Source organism: Podarcis erhardii (assembly GCF_964252035.2).
Source record: "Podarcis erhardii genome assembly, chromosome: 4".
Taxonomy (NCBI): domain Eukaryota; kingdom Metazoa; phylum Chordata; class Lepidosauria; order Squamata; family Lacertidae; genus Podarcis; species Podarcis erhardii.
The window spans coordinates 29,446,173-29,466,710 of NC_138508.1; the positions used below are offsets into that span (position 1 = coordinate 29,446,173).

The window sequence follows — 20,538 nt, forward strand, 5'->3', positions numbered from 1 at the left end:
AGGATCCAGAATGCAGCAGTCTGATTGGTCCGCAGGAGCCACCTAATCCAGCTCCAGGTGGAAGTGAATCCGCAACCTGATTGGCCTACAGGACAATCCCGGAATTAGCCAATCACGTGGGGCCCATTGTGTAAATAATGTATATAAAGCAGACAGTTTGGGGGAACTTCCATTCCTCGCTACTATGAGCTGAATAAACAGCATGAAATCCACACTCCTCTCCCGAGTATATTTCACAAGCTTGGGGGGGGGTTGGACTAGATGACCCCTGGGACCCCCTCCAACTCTCCACTTCTATGATTCTATGGAATCGTGAGCAAAGGCAGAACACAAAGCAATAAACAAATACTGCCCGCTGCTGCCGAGCAGGTGACTCAAAGCACAAATTCTTCGGGACACTGTGGCCCAGAAAACTCATGGCACGTGGGCAGCCCCCGCGAGCACCGCGATCTCCTCCACGAGGCGCCGCGCGCTACACTCCACTTCGCCGCCCCTGCTCTCCGCCTGGCGTTAAGCTTCCCTTTGTTTCATTATTTTATCCCCAGGCGGCCACCGTAAGCGAGGAAGGCGGGGCCTAGATTCGATCGAACTGGCGGAAGTGAAAGAGCCGAGGCTGACGACCTGAAAGAGGAGCTCGTGCGCATGCTCGGTGACGTTTCCACGGGGCGGTGGCGGCGCTTGAGTCGCCTATCGTGGGCGGGAGCGCGGCAGCGGAGCGCGCGCTTTTTATTTTTATTCTTTTGCAATCCGGTTCTTTCTCTGCGGATCGTGGCCATGAGTCTCTGGGTGGACAAGTACCGGCCGAACTCCCTCGGCAAAGTGGACTATCACCGGGATCAGGCAGCGCAGCTTCGCAACCTGGTGAGAGAGAGAGGGAGAGAGGGAGACAGGCGGCTGGCGCTCTGCACATGCTCGGGTGCCCTTCTCTTTCTTATCTCTTCACTTCTTCGGCGGCTTTTGGACAGGCTGGTCCTCGGGTATTGGCGAGTGTTTTTGCTCTCCGCAATAGCTTCAAACACCCCACCCCCCTTTCTTTCCTCTTTTATTGGGTTATAGCAAGAGCCGGTGCTAGGCAGAGCTACCTATTTGCACCACCCTTCTTCTTCTTCTTCTTATTTCTTCAATTTTCAAAAACAGATGTAGGAAAAAAACGAAAAGCACAAAACTTCAACTGCTAAATTTAATTTAAATCGCAAGACTAGGCAATGCGACAATATTTGGTTATCTTTCTCAAATGCCAAAGAAAGTGTTTCAGTACACAAATCCAGTGAATCTGTATGAAACTGTGCCCCTCAAAGGTCAGTACTGCGCCCCTGTGAAGTCTGTGCCCTAGGCAGCTGCCTAGTTGACCGAATGATAGCGCCAGCCTTGGTTCCAGCCAAAGAGCAGTCCTGGAATTGATTTCAGTCCTGCAGTACATGAAGTACCAATAAGAAAAAGAAAAGCATCTGAGCATGTGTAGTGAGCATATGTGCATGCCTGCTAACTGAGAATACTCTTTATGTGGCTGATGCGTGAGCTCAAGTTAAGTCAGGCTCTTGGATACATTTGGAGGGGGTAAGCTGCAATGACAAAAATGCATTGTGTATGTCCTCAGGTGCATTTATATCTCTTTGTTACCGCCTCACCTATCCAGGTACTGAACCCTGGTTTGGAAAAGCACCGTAGCTTCTCTCCCTCATGATGGTGCTCAACAGCAGGTACAAAGCAAAAATGATGGTGCTCAACAGCAGGTACAAAGCAAAAATTAGGGTATTTGGGAGTACCAAATACCATACCATACAAGATTGGTTGGGACATGAGCTTTCATAGACCTGAACTGCTTCCATCTTAAGCACAAAATATGTCAGTTGGCAAGAATATTTACACATGCAGGCATACATATTGAAAGAAAAAACTCCAGTGTAAAATAGTAGGGCAGAAAATCCATGAAATGCCAGAGATGCATCCTGTGACCTTTTAATGCAAAGCCTGAATGGTAATCAAGTTTAGCGTTTGGCAGTAGGGCTAGAAAGACTTGTCTGCAGCCTTGGAGAGTTGCTGGCTCTCAGTATAGACCAGCCTTCCCCAGCCTGGTGACTTCCAGTCCAGATGTTTTGGACCGCAACTCCCATCGGTCCTAGTCAGCATGACCCTGGTGGCTGGGGCTATTGGAAGTTGTAATCCAAAACATATGGAGTGGGGAGGCTGTTGTACACAGGATTGGATAAGCCAGTGGTATATCTCAGTATAAGGCAGCTTACACTGTCTGTCTCTGTATAAGGCAGTGACTGTTTGCAGCACCAGTAATTTGTGATAGTATCGCACTTCCATGTTACTTAGTAACATGGTTACTAAGTAAATTGAACCCAGGGCAACATAAAATTCACTGCAAATTTAAGAATGCTCCAATTCCAGTGGACTTTAAGCAATGGTATGTCTTTGATTGCACAAATAATTATTTTTGGGTTGCGGGGTGTGTGTGTGTGTGGGGGGGATTCCACTACTTGTGTGGCTCTGCATTCAAAAATTTCACAAAGCGAACATCACAATGCCACTGTGTCTTGGTTTTGGAGTTTTGGCTCTTGTGGTTTGATTTGAGCAAAAAGCTCAATCCTCGAACATGTAATTTTAAAAAAAGGAATTGGGGGGGGGCGTCTTTGTGTTTAGTTATGTTTTCCCTTCAACATTCACCATCCATTAGGGATTTGGGAATAGGGCTTCTAGGTTAAAGAATACATATTAGACAGGCTCAGGCACCAAAGCATTAACCATTGGTGATCTCCCAGGACTTTCTCTAATTCTAGCTGCTGCTGTTCACGTTGGTGGCTTGTTTATGGAAAGATGATTTACCTCAGGGTAATTGTCTATGTATAAACTTAACTTGGTGCCACTGTAATATGTTGTTTGTCAGATCTGAAATGAAGTAGGAACACTTTGTGTACTCTTGACCACAAAATATGCAATTGCTCTGTTGCAAAAAGCGATTGTTTTGGGGTTAAAATAGTTCATCTGACACAGATTTCAAGGGTTGGCTCCTGTGATACAAGACAGGCCTGGTTCTGGAATGCAGTCAACCACAGATTAAATGGAGCTAGGCGCAGTGGCTAAAATATGAAAGATGTCTGTAAACCTGGCAGAATGAACCAGTGAATCCCAAAATAATTCTTTTTTGGCATCCTATGAGACTGGCAGTCTTGTATGATAGAGAGAACTCAGTTGAGTAGCTTGGGGCACTCAGGTCGTTCACATTCTAACCCTGATCCATTAGGAAACTAGAAAACTACCCTGTATGGAATCAGATGGTTGTTTCATCTAGCCCATTATTTTCTACAATGGCTGGTGGCAGCAACAGCTCCAGGACTACCTGGCTAGAGATGTCAGAGAACTGAAACCTTTACTCTGCCGACCATTTTGTGCAAAAAACAAAAGGGAAAAAAGTGCTCTGCAACTCAATTCCAGTCCTTTAGTTTGCTTCAAAAGGTGGTGTGCTTTCTTTCATTTTCCACCTGAGGCTAGATTTTGACCTATTGGAGATGCTGTGATTGTGGATTTCCTTTAACAGCAGAAGGTTGAACCAGATTACCTTTGAGGTCCTTCCAACTCTTTGATCCTAGGGCTCAATGCCCAAATAAGCCGGGGGGGGCAGCTGCTCCCCCATCAAGTAAAACAATAGAAATACTTAACTAACTAACCAATCATGTCGGTTCTGTCCCACCCTAACAAAAGTCCTGCCCCCCCCCAACAAAAATCCTGGCTACACCCCTGGATAAGGGTGTCTATGGCTTGCAACAAAATTCTGCATTAGTTTATTAAAAATTGGCTTCTCAAAGTTATTTTCAAGTTTACTGTATGCACTTTCTGACTATTTTTATTTTTATTCCATTTATATCCCACCTTTCCTCCAATGATCTCAAGGGGGCACACCTCCTTCTCTTCTTCTCTATATTATCTTCACAACAACCTTGTGAGGTAGGTTAGGCTGAGAGTTGAAGACCCGCCCAAGATTCATGATTGAGTGGGGATTTGAACTCTGGTCTTCCAGGTCCTAGTTTGTTTCGGGATGTGTTCTCAAGCCACCTGACTCCTAGAAAACCTGATGCACCAAGGGCTTTTATCAGACTCACGCCATGCACAGTCACAGTTTCATGTCCTCTTGAACTCTCTATTTTGTGCTCATGTCTAAATCGATGGCCTTCCAAAGGAAAAGACAACATTGTGAAGGGCTGTAAAACTAGTGTGGGGAACGGTATACTAAAATATGTATCATTCTCTGTGTTTATGATGCTGACTAAGCATGATGCTGCCTGAGACATTACTGTAATTCAGTTTTACTGTATTCCATTTGACAGGTTCAGTGTGGCGACTTTCCTCATCTGTTAGTGTATGGGCCTTCAGGAGCTGGAAAAAAGACCAGAATAATGTGCCTGCTGAGAGAACTGTATGGCTCCGGAGTGGAGAAGCTGAGGATTGAACATCAGAGCATAACAGTAAGAATCTGCCCTAACTTCATATTTACAAAACGAGATAAATATGTTGACTGTCAACATAATGCAGGAAAAGACAGCACATTTCAACACATGCTAGTTTTTAATCTCCAGAAGTTGTCCAACGTGGATACATGAGGGCAAAAGTGCATAGACTATATTTGTCCCCTAGTCCTGAGGTTCCTCACCCCCTGACGTCCAAAGGGGTACACAGATCAGGGCAATCCAATATCTCCAGTTCTGCCCCTTTCACTCCCAACCGCTGAGTGTTTCACATGTAAGCTTGTTTACCTGAATGTATTTCCCAGCTTCCTTGCAATTGTGCACCCTGGTAATGCGGGGGCTTGTTCAGGAAAACACACTTACAGGCCCCTTCAGACCTCCACCCTAAGTCTGCAAAGTTTGGAAGTGGAGAAGGCATGTCTGTGGCTGTCTACACACTTGTGTCCAGGCTGGAAAAGGACCTACAGGCAATTTAAGCACCATTTCCACAGCTGGTTAAATAACCAGTGGCTGTTTCCTCCTATTATGAATTAGCACTTGATTAGGCTGTAAACATTCTGTGCTGGAGGAATTCTCCCTGGCAAATCACTGCCAAGGATTTACCGGTACTATTATCTCCCTTCAGTTGTGTGATATTTGAAATGATTTAGTCGGGCACTTAGCTTACATTTCCTGCTGTCTCAGGCTGAAGCCTGCAGTCAGTGTCAAGAAACCAGTTCGTCTTTATTGTGGGCTTCACTGACTAATTATTATTGCTTGCTCACATGCCACCAATAACCTGATGAGAAGTATTTGCAAAGTGATGTTTTCAACAAACATAATGAACTCTTTGCATAGTTAGCTGCTTGGGGAGTGAAAACAGTCCCTGGAAAATCTATTACTACAGATTTTCTTTCTATCAATTCAAAAATCTTTTTTTGGGGGGAAAGCTTGCATTTTAATCAGCAAATTGCAAAGAGAGTGGTTAGTAATCAGCAGAGTTCTTGGAGAAGACAGATATTTCCAAAGCATTGTGCAAACGGTCTCTCTTGCCATTTTTATTTCTTTTTAAATTAAATTTTCCTGCTTAAGTTAATAAGACATTATGGGAACATGTTGTGCCTGCAAACGTCTTAATGCTGGGGAGTTTTAAGTGGAACAGTTTTAAGTAGATAGTCTTTCAAAATATCAGCTTCCCTTCCTGTCAGATGCTTTCCTATCTGAGGGCCCTTTGGCATCTAGCTATGGGCGGAACTTGACAAATGTCTTTTTCATCATCTTCAAAATGCCTGCATATAAAGTAGTGGCATGTTATTAATATAAGCACAGAAAGAGATGTGAAGGTTAGCACTTTTAAACTAAAATAGGGGAGAGCAAAATGATGCTGCGGTGTCTGTATAGCTTCATTTTGTAGTTTGATCTGAACTAGATAAGGTCTATTTAATCACCGTGGGTAAAAGGTATACTTGAAAGCCTTAATGTACCCGTGAGGAATGTTTTTAGAGAAGTAGAATGAAATTTCTATCAATATTATTAGTTCCTAAAATCGGAAGCGACACAAGTGATGATTCAACGTACAATAAATTGGGAAGTTGTAATCATCTTACAGAGAAGCTGGAAGTATAATGTAAAATCTCTATAGATACTCCAAATGACTTTGCCCAAGGACAGTTGGTCATGGAACTGACCAGAAGGGCAATGACCCTGGACGTAACATATTTTCCCATGTATTGGACGAGGTTTTTTGACTTAAAAATCACATCAAAAAACTGGGGTCGTCTAATACACGGATAGTGGCATGGGGGTGGAGAAGTGGTGCGCCGCTAGCCAGCTCGTTGGCGGGAGCGCAGCTTCCCGCGATGCTGCAGCGAGTGGGGAATGATCGGGGGGGGGGTGTTTCCTGCCCGCAGCTATTGGGGGGGGGGGAGAAGCTGCGTGTTGCCAGCCAGCTCGTTGGTGGGAGCGCAAATTTCCCCGATGCTGCATGTGGCAGGTGCTCCCTGGATCGTTTCCAACCTGGCAGCACCAGAGGAGGTTGTGCTCCTGGGAGCGCAACTTCCCGCAATGCCGCTGCGCGTGGGAAACGATCTAGAGCAGCGGTTCTCAACCTGTGGGTCCCCAGATGTTGTTGGACTACAACTCCCATCATCCCTGAGCTCTGGCCATGCTAGCTAGGGGTGATGGGAGTTGTAGTTCAGCAACATCTGGGGACCCACAGGTTGAGAAAGGCTGATCTAGAGAGTGTTTCCTGCCCACAGGTGTGTGTGGGAAGAGGCTCAACAACTTGGGGCCATCTCTCCTCATTTTCCTAAAATTGAGTCCCCCAAAATAGGGGTGGGTCTTATAGAAGGGGGTGTCCTATAGACGGAAAAATACGGTAAGTCCTGCCCAGGATCCGGTGTGAGAAGTGTTGGTGAAACCGTTTGGAACAGTAACCATAGTGCTATTAATATATGTGTAAATGAAGAGTTGCGTAGAGAACCCAACATGGTCACATTTGACTTCAAAAGAGCGATCTTCCTCCAAATAAGGGGGTTGGTAAGAAAGAAAGCTGAAAGACAAGGACAAAAGTGTCAAATATCCCCAAAATGCTTGTGAATTGCTTAAAACCACAATACAGTGGTGCCTCGCAAGATGAAAAGAATCCGTTCCGCAATTCTCTTCGTCTAGCGGTTTTTTCGTCTTGCGAAGCAAGCCCATTAGCGGTTTAGCGGATTAGCGCTGTTAGCAGCTTAGCGGCTTTTAGCGGCTTAGCGGATAAGTGGCTTAGCGGCTTAGAAAAAGGGGGGGGGAGGGGAAAAAAGTCGGAAAAACTTGCAAGACATTTTTGTCTTGCGAAGCAAGCCCATAGGGAAATTCGTCTTGCGAAGCACCTCCAAAATGGAAAACCCTTTCGTCTAGCGGGTTTTTCGTCTTGCGAGGCATTCGTCTTGTGGGGCACCACTGTATTAGAAGCTGAACTGGATACTGAAGATCATGAACTGGTGGTGACTGATCAGGAACAAGTCCTTGGGGTCATAGTGTCTAACTTGATTGAGATGTCAACCCAGTATGCAGCAGCTGTGAAAAGAGCTGGAACGCCATGCTAGGGATCATTAGGAAAGGAAGGGAAAACAAACAATATCATAAGGCTGCTATACAAATCTGTACAGTTCTGGTCACCTCAACTCCAAAAGGATATTGTAGAGTGGTAACAGGTTTTAGAAAAGGGCGATGAAAATGATTCAGAGGATGCAGCAACTTCCTTAGGAGGAGATTTGGGGTGCTTTTTAGTTTAGAGAAAAGGCAAGCCAGAGGCAACCTGATAGAAGTGCATAAGATTATTCATGAACCCAGCTTTGGACAACATGACAAGTCAGTTTCATGGCAGAGAAGGAGAAGGAACTTCTGAATAGTGTGCTTGACCACGCTGCTCATTTGCATGAAACCTTAGTTTTAAACTATGATTTAAAGCGACATGCGAACTGGGGCACATCCCATCCTTTCCAGGAGGTTAGCATTCTGCTTGAATTTGAGAGCTTTGAACCCAGGGTGTTGCCCTTTTCCTTGCATGCCATTCCACCTGCCGCCATTTTCACGCTGAGTCTCTTTATTTCGTAGTTTCCCTGGTGCATTGCAGCCTGGGTGCCGTTAAGCCCTTCTAGTCCTTCAACTCAGCTCATGCTAAGCAGTTAGCAGTGGGTGGTTTTTGAAGCCTGTATTCATAACCCACTGATTTCAGCTAAGTCTTTCCGTCACTGATCTCTTTAAAATTTTTTGTTTAATAATCTTTCTTTTCAGGCGCCTTCTAAAAAGAAGATTGAAATTAGCACTATTGCCAGCAACTATCACCTTGAAGTTAACCCAAGGTATGTTTGCAGTAAGCTCACAAGATCCAGTAAGAGGCTGTGGGAATTTTGCAATTCTTATAATTTTCAGAGGAGTAAATTTTATAGCCCATTGCAGCAAAAACTACCGAGGTGCTAGAAGACCCTTGTTTTATTGTTGCAATTTTAAAGCTAGCTCCAGCTTTACTGTTAAAGAAACCAAAGTACAGTCGTAATGTGGATCCTGAATGCCTTGCGAATGGAACGTTTTGGCTCCTGAACGCCAGAAGTGAGTGTTCCGGTTTGCGAATGTTCTTTGGAACCTGAACGTCCAACGTAGCTTCTGATTGGCTGCAGGAAGCTCGTGCAGCCAATCAGAAACCACGCCTTGGTTTCCGAACCTACGGACTTTCGGAATGGATTCCTTCGACTTCCGAGGTATGGCTGTATATCTTTAAGGAATTGTTCGCATATGTGGCCCTCCAGCCCTCTCTGTCTGGCCCTTGGGACCCTCCCCAGCCATGCACTGCACCTTCCTTGAGTATCATATTTCAATCTGAACTTATTTTCAGTGATGCAGGAAACAGTGACCGGGTGGTAATTCAGGAATTACTGAAGACGTTAGCTCAGTCACAGCAACTTGAGACAAGCACCCAGCGAGATTTTAAAGGTCTGTAAATGAGCAATAACCTTGAAGAAAAATATCTTGCAGTACTTTGCACAAGATCAGCCATGTACCTTGAATATTGTAAATTCTTTATATTCTCCAGCTCTTTTTGTCTTCTGTCACTTTTAGAGATACAAAATTTCCAGAAATATTAGTAGTTCCCCAACAGAAATGCATGTATTTCAGAAATGAGGGGGGAAATTGAAATATGTGCAATACTTGTGTTCCAGATAATAGTATATATAGCTGCAATTTATTGCTGTAATTGTAATAATTGTCCAAAAGATCCATAGCTGTTGATGTTTGAATTTTTGCTCTGAGCTTCATGGTATTCAGAAAGTGGGAGGTTTGCATGTTGTTAGAAGGCGTCTAGACTCTTCTCACCTCTTGATTCTTCTGTGACATTGTATTCTCAAAATACTCTATGGTTCCCTTCGCTTAGGAACCTAGGAAGCAGCCTTATACTTAGTGAGATCCTTGGTCCATCTAGCTCCATATTGTCTGCACTGGTTGGCAGGGGCTCTCCAGGGTTTCAGACATGCAGTCTTTTGCAGCCCTACTTGCAAATGTCTCAAAACGGGACCTTCTGCATGCAGAGTAGAATGGTTTATTGCTGACCCTGATCTGGCAGATGGAATCAGAGGCAGATAATCTGTTTGCATGTGGGTAATATTGCAGTAGCAACATGCTTGGCAGACTTCCAGGCTACATGAGAGACTCTTGGTTTTGCAACATTTGAAACTCCCCACTTCCCTGTAGAACAGGCATTGGCAAACTCCGGCCCTCCAGATGTTTGGACTACAGTTCCCAACATCCCTGACCACTGGTCCTGTTAGCTAGGGATGATGGGAATCCCAAAACATCTGGAGGGCCGGAGTTTGCCTATGCCTGCTGTAGAGCATCCACTCTTAAGCTTAAGACTGCAGCCAAATACAATCTTCAGTTTACAGTGTTGATTTTTTTAATAGCAATGGTATCATCATTACTACCTATAAAGGTTGGCTCTCTGGACTCTGAATCCAGTGATCTGAATTGCGCTTGACATAGCTTCTTCTTTTTTCTGCCTCCCTCCCAAGTCCCTTTCCTTGTGTGTCCTGTCGTTTAGATTGTAAGCCTGAGGGCAAGGACTCTTTATTTCTGATCTTTGTAAGCTGCTCTGGGAGCCTTTTCAGCTGAAGAGCTGGGTAAAAAATGCTTTAAACAAATACCTTTTGAACCTTGGATATAAAAGATTTGCAGCAGTGTGCATTGGCTCTGTAACAATATTCATTCATCGGCTTCAGCTGATCATCAGTTTTCTTTGGCTGAACTAAGCTGGCTTTTTTGTCATTATTCTTGGTGGGAAGTGGCAATGTAGTGTTATTTTTTATTTTTTATTTTTATTTTTTTGCAAAAGTAGCACCAGCTCAAGCCAGTTCCTGACTTGTCACACTCACTCATACAGAACAATAAGGAAGACATTTCATTGTACTGCGATGTCATGCATATGTAAATACTTTCTAATCACATGGACGAGGTTGAATGCAAAGTCTCTGTCTCTCTCTGCCCCCGCCCCCCCCACCGCTGCTATGTAGTACCTTCCTTCCTGGTAAAGTGCTTCTCTCATGAGAAAGACCCATGTGAACATAGGAAGCTGCCATATAAGCAAGTCATACATATTGTTGGAATACAACTCCCATCAGTCCCAGCCAGCATGGCTAAGTGGTCACAGATGATGGGCGTGTTGTCCAACAACACTTGAGAATACTAGGATGGTCCACACCGACTTGCAGTCGTTCTCCAGAATTTTAAACAGGATCCTTTCTTAGCCTTACCTGGAGATGCTGGAAATAGCAAGTGGAAGATCCCGGGTTCAAAGCAAGGTCAGAGGCATCCCAGTTGCAAGAACCCCTCTTCCATGCTGTCATGGCTAAGCCAGCCATTCCCTGGCTGTTTCAGGTGATGTGCCTTTCCCAGACTTATGGTTAGAATATTTACACAAACTGCCATCAGCGCAGGATTGCACCGTGGGGAAGCACCTCCCGGGAACTTCAGTGGAAGAGGCACAAGTGGGAAGGTTTTCTCTAATCCTGTCCCATTGTATCAGCAGAAGCGAAAAGCCAAGTTAAGGTAGACTCTGTGAGAGCATGATAAAGGGTGGCTTTTGTTTTGTTTTTCAGTGGTGCTGTTGACTGAAGTGGACAAGCTTACAAAAGATGCCCAGCATGCGTTGCGCCGAACCATGGAGAAGTATATGGCTACCTGCAGATTAATTCTGTGTTGCAATTCTACATCGAAAGTCATTGCACCTATCCGGAGCAGGTGCCTTGCAGTGCGAGTGCCTGCGCCCAGCATTGAAGATGTAGGTTCAAGGCAGGGGCAGACAGACAGCCCTTCAGTGCACTTGCATTTTACTCTGTGTAATGTTGGCTGCAACAAGTTTAAATACCTGATTTGGGATTCCTTGTTCTTTATTTTCCCCTGACTCTGTCTGCCTAGTTAATCCTGTGTCTGTGTGCATGGAAGACTTCCGAATTAGGTTCCCCTTTACAGTACTTTGCATGACTGCGGTTTTCTTAAAAAATGCGTTCTCTAGTCCACACTTCTCCAAGCATTTCTCTGAAACTAGAAAATACCACTTAGAATTTGTTAAGTAGTTGCCGAAGGCACTTTTATCAACATATCTGTCTATTTCTTACAACCCTGTGAGGTCGGCTAGTAGTATTTCTTTCTCACTGCTACTGTAAAGAATACAGGGAGCAACTGCTGATGTGGTTTGTCCCTGGCTCAAGGAGCAGCAGGAAGGAATTTATTCCTTCGTGGAGAAATGTGCTTGGGAAGACATCACATTGCTCTTACCCAGTACCCAGGAGGGCTGGCAAATGGGGCTTGTGGCAAGGAAGAGGTGACTCAGAAGGTGGGCACAGGTCACCTGCAAGCATTATTTGTAAAACTGGCTCCTTTGTGCCTTCACATATCCTCTTATAATATAGGGACTTCCCCCGTAGCTGGCTGCTGCAGCAATTTTGACTAGAGCGGAGATACTTGGAATTTTTGGAAAGTGAGGTACCATGCAAAACTGTTAATTGCCCTGTTGAATCTCTAGATCTGCAACGTATTGTCCGTTGTGTGTAAGAAGGAGGGTCTGGTTCTTCCTAGAGAACTTGCTCAGAGGATTGCAGAGAAGTCCGGCCGAAATCTCCGAAAGGCCCTTCTGATGTGTGAGGCGTGCAGGGTGCAACAGTAAGTCCAGAAGAATGGGTGAATACAGGAGGGAGTTTTGGTTACAAAAGGGCTGTTTGTTTGTTTGTTTGTTTTGTATTTAAGCAAGTCGTCGCTGTTGGTTGCACAGGTATCCTTTCACTCCAGACCAAGACATTTCTGAGACCGACTGGGAGGTATATCTGAGAGAGACGGCAAACGCCATTGTTGGTCAGCAGACCCCGCAGAGGTAGGTCAGTGTGGTTGGGGGACAATGCCTAGCTGTAAAATGGATGGTGCTTGTAAGTTGTCTGATATTAAAATGCAGTGTAGCAGTTTAATACTATGTGTGCTAGAATGTCTAGACAGAGTGCATTTCCAGGAACTTGATAAAAACCCGGTAGGAGTTGATTGAAGTAAATTTCTTTTTTAAAAAAATAATATTTATTAAGAGTTTAAAGATTACAAAAAGAAAGAAAAAGAATTAAACAAATCAATATAATACAATACAAAAACAAAAACAAAAACACTACATAAAACATTGAGTTAACAAAACAAAACAAGAACAATTAAAAACACTTCCAATATTTTCAAGCTCATTTTTCATTCACTTGTTTCATTGACTTCCCCACGCCTCCCTTTTTGTATTCCACTTCAATTAACTGTTTCAGCAATTCCTTTCCATCTTCCTCTGTTTTCTGTCCTGTAATTAATCTTAACATACTCTAACCTTGTTTTTTCCCTTTAATACATTAACAATCTATCTGTACCTAATTCCTTATAACATTTCTGCCAAGCCATATAACTTCATTCCACCATTTTTCTAAAGCTCATTAATTTTACAATATTTCTGTAAATAATCTTTAATTTTTTTCCAATCTTCTTCCACCGACTCTTCTCCCTGGTCTCGGATTCTGCCAGTCATTTCTGCCAATTCCATATAGTCCATCAACTTCATCTCCCATTCTTCCCGGGTGGGTAAATCTTGTGTCTTCCAATACTTCGCGATGAGTATTCTTGCTGCTGTTGTTGCATACAGTGGTGCCTCGCAAGACGAAATTAATTTGTTCCGCGAGTCTCTTCGTCTTGCGGTTTTTTTGTCTTGCGAAGCACCCCTATTAGCGGCTTAGCGGCTTAGCGCTATTAGCGGTTTAGCGGCTATTAGCGGCTAAGCGGCTATTAGCAGCTTAGCGGCTTAGAAAAAGGGGGAAAAAGGGGGGAAATCGCAAGAACTCGCAAGACGTTTTCGTCTTGCGAAGCAAACCCATAGGGAAATTCATCTTGCGAAGCACCTCAAAAGACGGAAAACCCTTTCGTCTAGCGAGTTTTTCGTCTTGTGAGGCATTCGTCTTGCGGGGCACCACTGTACATAAAGAAAGTTCTGTCCTTCTTTGGCACCAATTGGCCGACCATGCCCAGGAGAAAGGCCTCTGGTTTCTTCAGAAAGGTATATTTAAATACCTTTTTCATTTCATTATAAATCATCTCCCAGAATGTCTTAATCCTTGGGCATGTCCACCAAAGGTGAAAGAATGTACCTTCAGTCTCATTAAATTTCCAACATTTTTTTTTGGGCAAATGGTAAATTTTTGCAAGCTTGACTGGTGTCATGTACCACCTGTAAATCATTTTCATTAAATTCTCTCTTAGGGCATTACATTCCGTAAATTTCATACCTGTGGTCTATAACTGTTCCCAGTCAGCCATCATTATGTTATGTCCAACATCTTGTGCCCATTTAATCATAGCAGATTTCACCATTTCATCCTGAGTGTTCCATTTCAACAGCAAGTTATACATTCTTGACAAATTCTTAATTTTGGGATCTAACAATTCTGTTTCCAATTTTGATTTTTCCACCTGGAAGCCAACTTTTTTATCCAAATTATATGCCTCCATTATTTGGTAATAATGGAGCCAATCTCGCACTTTGTTTTTTAATTTTTCAAAGCTCTGCAGTTTTACTCTGTCTCCATCTTGTTCCAAAATTTCCCAATATTTTGGCCATTTGGCCTCCATATTAAGTTTTTTCTGTGCCTTCGCTTCTATTGGTGACAACCATCTTGGGGTTTTATTTTCTATGATTGAAATAAATTTCAGGCTGATGAGGTTAGCCTTGGTCATTAAGGTATTAAACATGTTTTTATATCAGTGTGTAAATGTTTGGAGAAAAAGATTTCTGAAAGCGGATAGTTAACTGCATGCAGGAATCCTGAAACTGCTGCACAACCTCGCAGCCAAAAGCATGTGCATGGTATGAAGAAGATCCCAGGTTCACTTCCAGTTAAAAGAAGCAGGTAGCTGGTGATGGAAAACACTGTTCTCTTCCTGAGACCCTGGAGAACCACGGCCAATCATAATACACAAAACTGGGCTTAGATGGGCAAGTGGTCTTACCTGGTCTAAAGTGGCAACCTGTGTTCCTAAACAAATAAATCTGTTGCAGGCAGTAACATACAGTATTCTGCCTCCTGGGCACCTCAAGCTATGAGACAATTATATATTAAAATCCCAGTTTCTGATGCAGTTCCTTCACAGAAATTCTTGTTGTTTGGGAGCAGATCACAGTAGCTACTAGCCACGATGGTTATGGTCTCAGTGTTTGAAATTAGCCAGGCGCATTTTGCACTCGCAAGCAAGCGAAGATGCCTGGGCGACAGGATGGTGCCTGGCAGCTCTGCCATACGGAGGTGCTTGCTTGTAGAATTCTGTCAGTTAAATTTTATCTTCACAATCAGCCTGAATTTCAGGAACCCAATTGCTTTTTCTGTGCAGCCTGAGCAGGGGCAGGGAGCAACGTTACAGTTCATGGTCATAGCTTTTCTTTACCTTACCCCACCCCACTGCCCTGCTCACAGTATATTCCTACGTTATGAATGGTCCGTGTCGCCATTAAGAAAAAGGGGTCCAAATAGGCCAACACATACTTCTTTAAGTTCTCAGAGCTCTTAACCCATCTCAAGGCTGTCATCTGAATTAGCCAGATGTTCACCACAGAGAAACTTCAACTGTGTATTATTTCCAATTTCATTGTGAGGAAAGAGTAGCAGGTCATGTACTCAGATAGCTGGGCTTGGTGGAGTCTCGGGTTATTTTCCAGCAAGGATGTTCCTATGGTATGTAGTGTGCAAAATGACTCACTGAGATGTCAACTTCCCAGCTGCAATGAACCAGGCTGCTGTAAAACAAACTTGCTTGCTCAGTGCAATGAAGCATTTCCAGCTGGATCGGATGAGAGCATCTTTGTTTGTTTGTGCTGTAAAACTTTTTCTTTTCAGCCAATGAAGTGCTCTGGTGTTGGCACTCGTTCGCCGCTGCCCTCTTTACAGCTGCCAGCCATTTGTCTAGCTTTAGATATATTGCATTGGCAGAAACAAAATGACATCCTGTCATGGTGAATTTGGAGCACTGAATCCTTCCTTGCTGTGAACGGATGATACCGTTAGTCATGTGTTCTGCTCCTGATCTCAGTAAAACTCTTAAGAGATACGGCGCTGTGTGAAGTGGGCCACATTTGCACCATACATTTCAAGCCACTATTTATATGGCTTCTTGGGAACTGTAGTTCGTTAAGGAGGCTGACAGTTGTTAGGAGACCTCTGTTCCCCTCACAGAGCTACAGTTTCTTGAAACCCCTGGAAAGAGGAATTGATTGTTAAACTGCTCTGCAGAACTCCCAGGATTCTTTGGGAAAAGCCATGACCTGTCAAGGGCATAATAGTTCTTTAAATGTGTGGTGCAGATATATGAATGCTTTCAACACAGATTCCCCTCTGTGTGGTCCTTTTTGATGTGAGCTATTTTTTACTTGTTGCTTTAGGTGTAGAAAAAGAGGTGGCTGCCTACAATTCCATGATTGCTCTTCACAATTTCTTTTTTTTAAATCTGTGTGCCCTCTTACCTACCATCTTACAGCAAGCAGCCTAATTTTAGAACACATCCTGCATCTTTGGACAATAGCAGCTCTGTGGTTGTGAAATAAGTGTTTGTGCTTCATAGTGGTGGACTCCCTATTAGCTCGGTCCCAGGCTAGCATTTGCTGAAATGGAGGAGCAGGGCCTTTGAAGCTGCCTATAAGAGACTTAGGGACGCGGGTGGCGCTGTGGTCTAAACCACTGAGCCTTGGGCTTGCCGATCGGAAGGTCAGCGGTTCGAATCCCTGCAGTGGGGTGAGCTCCCGTTGCTCGGTCCCAGCTCCTGCCAACCTAGCAGTTCAAAAGCACGCCAAAAAGTGCAAGTAGATTAATAGGTACCGTTCCGACGGGAAGGTAAACAGCGTTTTTGTGCATTGCTCTGGTTTTGCCAGAAGCGGCTTAGTCACGTGACCCGGAAAAATTGTCTGCAGACAAATGTCGGCTCCCTTGGCCCGTAAAGCGAGATGAGCGCCGCAGTCCCAGAGTCATTCACGACTGGACTTAACTGTCAGTGATCCTTTACCTTTACCTTTTTTATAAGAGACAGTTGGGGTTGAATTACACAGGTGCCAGTAAAATCCAGGGCCAGGAGAAAGTTGTTTTTAATTCCAAGGTACCTGCCTCATCATTTCTTTTCAACACTCAGGATTTTAAAAGGTGCATATAAATAAAACGGCTCCCCACTGCCAGCAAGAGACAGTGACAACTGTCACGTTAACTACAGAGCTGCTGCCAACTGTTGTGGCTTGTAGATGGTTTCCTGTCATTTCAAACATCCCAACAAGCATTTTGAGACTTCCTTGTGTTGGACCATGACATGCTAGAGAAGTTTGTCGCTGTTGTAAGCCTTGTTTAGAAATTGCAGAGCACTGACTATGCTGCTGTTAACAAGCTGTTCCACTTGGAAAATGCGGCTCAGGAGAATAGTGTTGCAGGATTGCTTGCTAGCTTTGGCAGTTGGCCAGGTTTAGGCTTTCAGATTCAGGCGATTATTCAGGGTGATCAAAACAATTATACCAGGTATCTCAAAATTAGGTACGCTGGCGTCCTCAAAATTTCTCTTATAGTGTCTTCTTATAATTTCTCTTATAGTGTCTTATAAGAGGAAAAACTTGTTTTGCTACTGGAAATGTTGGCATACTTAATTAAATCACTTGGCGTTCCAGTGAATTGGCATAGGAAGCATAATACAAATAATATATTTCTTTCAAATATATTAAATATCTTTCAAATATCTTTTTCTACAAGGCTGCCTTTCACCAGGCAACCTAAAATTGCCTTTGTGTCTCCACAAGAACACTTCAAGGTAGTGTAGAACCTGGCATGTTAGACATGGGGTTATATTAACAAACGCCACCACATTAGTGCTTTTTAATTTTTAACTTTTAGCTTTTAACAAAGTTAAAAGTTGAGTAAAAAGATGAAGGCAGTTCTTAGGGAAAAAAATAAGCACAAGGGAAGTTAACGTGCACAGAAAAGTATTCCATCCAATGGAGCAAAAAGTATATGTTAAATATAGCCCAGCTTTCCCTGCCTAGACATAGTCCCTTAACACTATCGACTGATGTCCAGTTTCCCAAATTTTAAAAGCTCCAGTTCCTTTGTCTGCTGCCTTTATCTGCTCATGCATTCTTCTGAGTCTCTAAATATACCCTCTGGCTACATAACTCTTATGCTTCCCGAACCACAAAAACTCAAGGAGCACGAAGGTCTTCTCTTCATTCCCAACTACAGAGATGCAGGCTTAACAAGTTTAACCCCACAATGCTACATGCAATATTCGTATATATTTTTTACAAATAAACGGCATTTCCATGTGCTCTGGCACTCATCACTGGTGCAGGGAAAAGGAGCCTTGGAATCCAGCAGAGCCAGACACCCAGAACACTCTTCTTCAGGGCCTACGACTGGTAGATCTGTGCCCACAGAGCTTTAAGTGGGCATAGTCTGAGGTCCCTCACCAACAAAGTTTTTCTTTGCCTGTAGAGATGCATCCCTGATCCATCCCTAACCCCGTCCAGCCTGGAGTTCTTGGGGCTATGTGCATCCATGATTTAAAAAGCAAAAACAAATTTATCTTGAATGTTTTGAGAACTGAATTTTCTGACTTGGCAATTTGACTGAGATTGTCATAGCTGATATGAATGAGAATGAATGAAAGAAAAAGACTTAAAAGACGGTTACTAAACCTTAAAACTTTGCATTACAGTGAGTTAAAACCAAGCATTAGCTTTCCAATGATTTTATTCCAACAGGCTCCTGGAAGTTCGTGGGCGACTCTATGAACTCTTAACCCATTGCATTCCTCCAGAGATTATAATAAAGGTAACTGATGTTGTGATTATTAACTGGTTTAGTAACAGAGACTAGGATTAAATGGAAGCTTGGGATGCATGTGTTAATCATTTTTATTTTTCACTGTTCATAGTGTAGCCTGGATAGCTTAGTTGGTTAGGAGTGTGGTGCTGATGACACCAAGGTTGCAAGTTTGATCCCTGCGGCTTCATATTCCTGCATTGCAAGGGGTTGGACTAGATGATAATCAGGGTCTTTTCCAACTCTACAATTCTCTGATTCAATGATAGTGCTCTGCATCTTGTAATTCGATTCCTAATTACTGGGGCATCTGGGACCAGGTATATATTGCATATCTCTGTAAATATGATATTAATAGTTCTGTTATTTGTATGACAATGTCCCCCCTCCTACCAAATCGGAGATTATCATTTGAATGGCTTGATTCTCACAGGGTAACTTTCTGGATTGTTGAGTGCCCATGGTACCCATAACATTCTAGGGAGTAGAGCCTTCAATTCTCTCACTGTTGGCTATTGCTCATTTTAGGGCCTTCTGACTGAACTTCTGAACAACTGTGATGGACAACTGAAAGGAGAGGTTGCACAGATGGCAGCTTTCTATGAGCACCGGCTGCAGCTGGGCAGCAAGGCCATTTATCACCTGGAAGCATTTGTGGCTAAATTTATGGCCATCTATAAGAAGTTTATGGAAGACGGACTAGAAGCCATGATGTTCTGATATGTTGCTTTGAGAGCCCTCATGTTTTTTGGGATACTGACAAGTTCTGTCGAGAAAGCTGTACAAACCACAGGTCACCGGTACATTTCTGTGTTGGACAATAAAATACTAAGTGCTGAATTTGAGGTGTTCTGAAATGGTTCCATGTGGCCTTTTATGTCCAAACTGTTTTAGGAAACAAGAAGTCACATACTTGACAGCAGGGAAGTGCCAGGATCCCGGAATGCTTTTGCCTCAAGAGATAGTCCTAATTACAGTGGTACCTCGGGTTACATATGCTTCAGGTTACAGACTCCGCTAACCCAGAAATAGTACCTCAGGTTAAGAACTCTGCTTCAGGATGAGAACAGAAATCATGCTCCGGCGGCGCAGCGGCAGCGAGAGGCCCCATTAGCTAAAGTGGTACCTCAGGTTAAGAATAGTTTCAGGTTAAGAATGGACCTCCGGAACGAATTAAGTACTTAACCTGAGGTACCACTGTACTTTGGGTCTGGAACATGATTGTGAGCCTTAATCTTGGGAATTTTCAAATGTGCCATCTTGAATAGGTTTCATGATGGTGGGAGATGGAGAAATCTGTTGCAGCTTTAAGGCTCCGTCTGCACTATGCATTTGAAGCTGTATCATACCACTTTAAACAGCCATGGCTTCCCCCAAAGAATCATGGGAAGTGTCGCTTGTTAAGGGTGCTGAGAGGAGTGTGAGGAGACACCAGTTTTCCTCACAGCTATAATTCTCAGAGTGGGCTAACAATCAACTCCTTTTCCTAGGGAACCCTGGAAACTAGCTTTGAGGGGAACAGGCATCTCCTCTAACAACTCTCAACACCCTTAACAAACTACATTTTAAACGATTCTTTGACAGAAGTTATGACTGTTGAAAGTGGTACGATACTGCTTTAAGTGCATAGTGCAGATGGGGCCTTGCAGCCGTAGCTTAAGCATATTTACCTAGAAGTAATGAACTGAGTTCAGTGGCACTGAGTTCAGTTGGCCAGGCATGATGGGAGTTGTAGTCAGACAACATCTAGTAGGCCACATGTTCCCCATCTAGTAACAATCTAGAAGTGATCGTTAATATTTCCGAGTTGTTTAAATATTTATCCAAGCAATATTCTAGTACTTGATATTGGCTTAAGGATCAATAATTAAATATTGTATTCTAGTTTGGATCCTCTCTGATCCCTGGAATGGAGAGGGGGAAAGCCACTGTAATAATAATATTTATTATTAGTATTATTACTATTAATATTAATATATGTATATATTCACTGAAGGCAAGGTAAACTGCTTCTAAGGAGAAGAAAAAGGAGATTGCAGTTTGTCCACTTGGTATGTATTATGCAGCCTGCTTCTAAGCATGTTTACTCAGACATAAGTACCACGGAGTTCAATGGGATTTGCTCTCAGGTGCATTGAACTGCAGCCTTAATTTCATAAAGTAATTCAAAATGTACAATTGATAGAAGATGGGTAGGAAGAAAATAA

General features: G+C 43.4%; 1 protein-coding gene across 1 annotated transcript; it reads left to right on the top strand.

The window, feature by feature from the left end:
- The first annotated feature begins 646 nt into the window (after positions 1–646).
- On the top strand, positions 647–19,171 carry RFC3 (replication factor C subunit 3). Its single transcript, XM_081860589.1, has 9 exons — positions 647–861; positions 4,332–4,469; positions 8,229–8,296; positions 8,827–8,924; positions 11,081–11,262; positions 12,007–12,143; positions 12,253–12,351; positions 18,271–18,340; positions 18,860–19,171. Exons 1-9 carry the CDS (start codon positions 775–777, stop codon positions 19,049–19,051), a joined length of 1,071 nt encoding a protein of 356 aa, XP_081716715.1. The 5' UTR covers positions 647–774; the 3' UTR covers positions 19,052–19,171.
- The last annotated feature ends 1,367 nt before the right edge of the window (positions 19,172–20,538 follow it).

Excerpts from the sequence above, each read along its gene's own strand:
- RFC3 (XM_081860589.1), top strand. The coding sequence starts at position 775 with ATGAGTCTCTGGGTGGACAAGTACCGGCCGAACTCCCTCGGCAAAGTG. Across the intron at positions 4,470-8,228 it reads TTGAACATCAGAGCATAACA|GCGCCTTCTAAAAAGAAGAT; the intron begins GTAAGAATCTGC and ends CTTTCTTTTCAG. Across the intron at positions 8,925-11,080 it reads CACCCAGCGAGATTTTAAAG|TGGTGCTGTTGACTGAAGTG; the intron begins GTCTGTAAATGA and ends TTTGTTTTTCAG.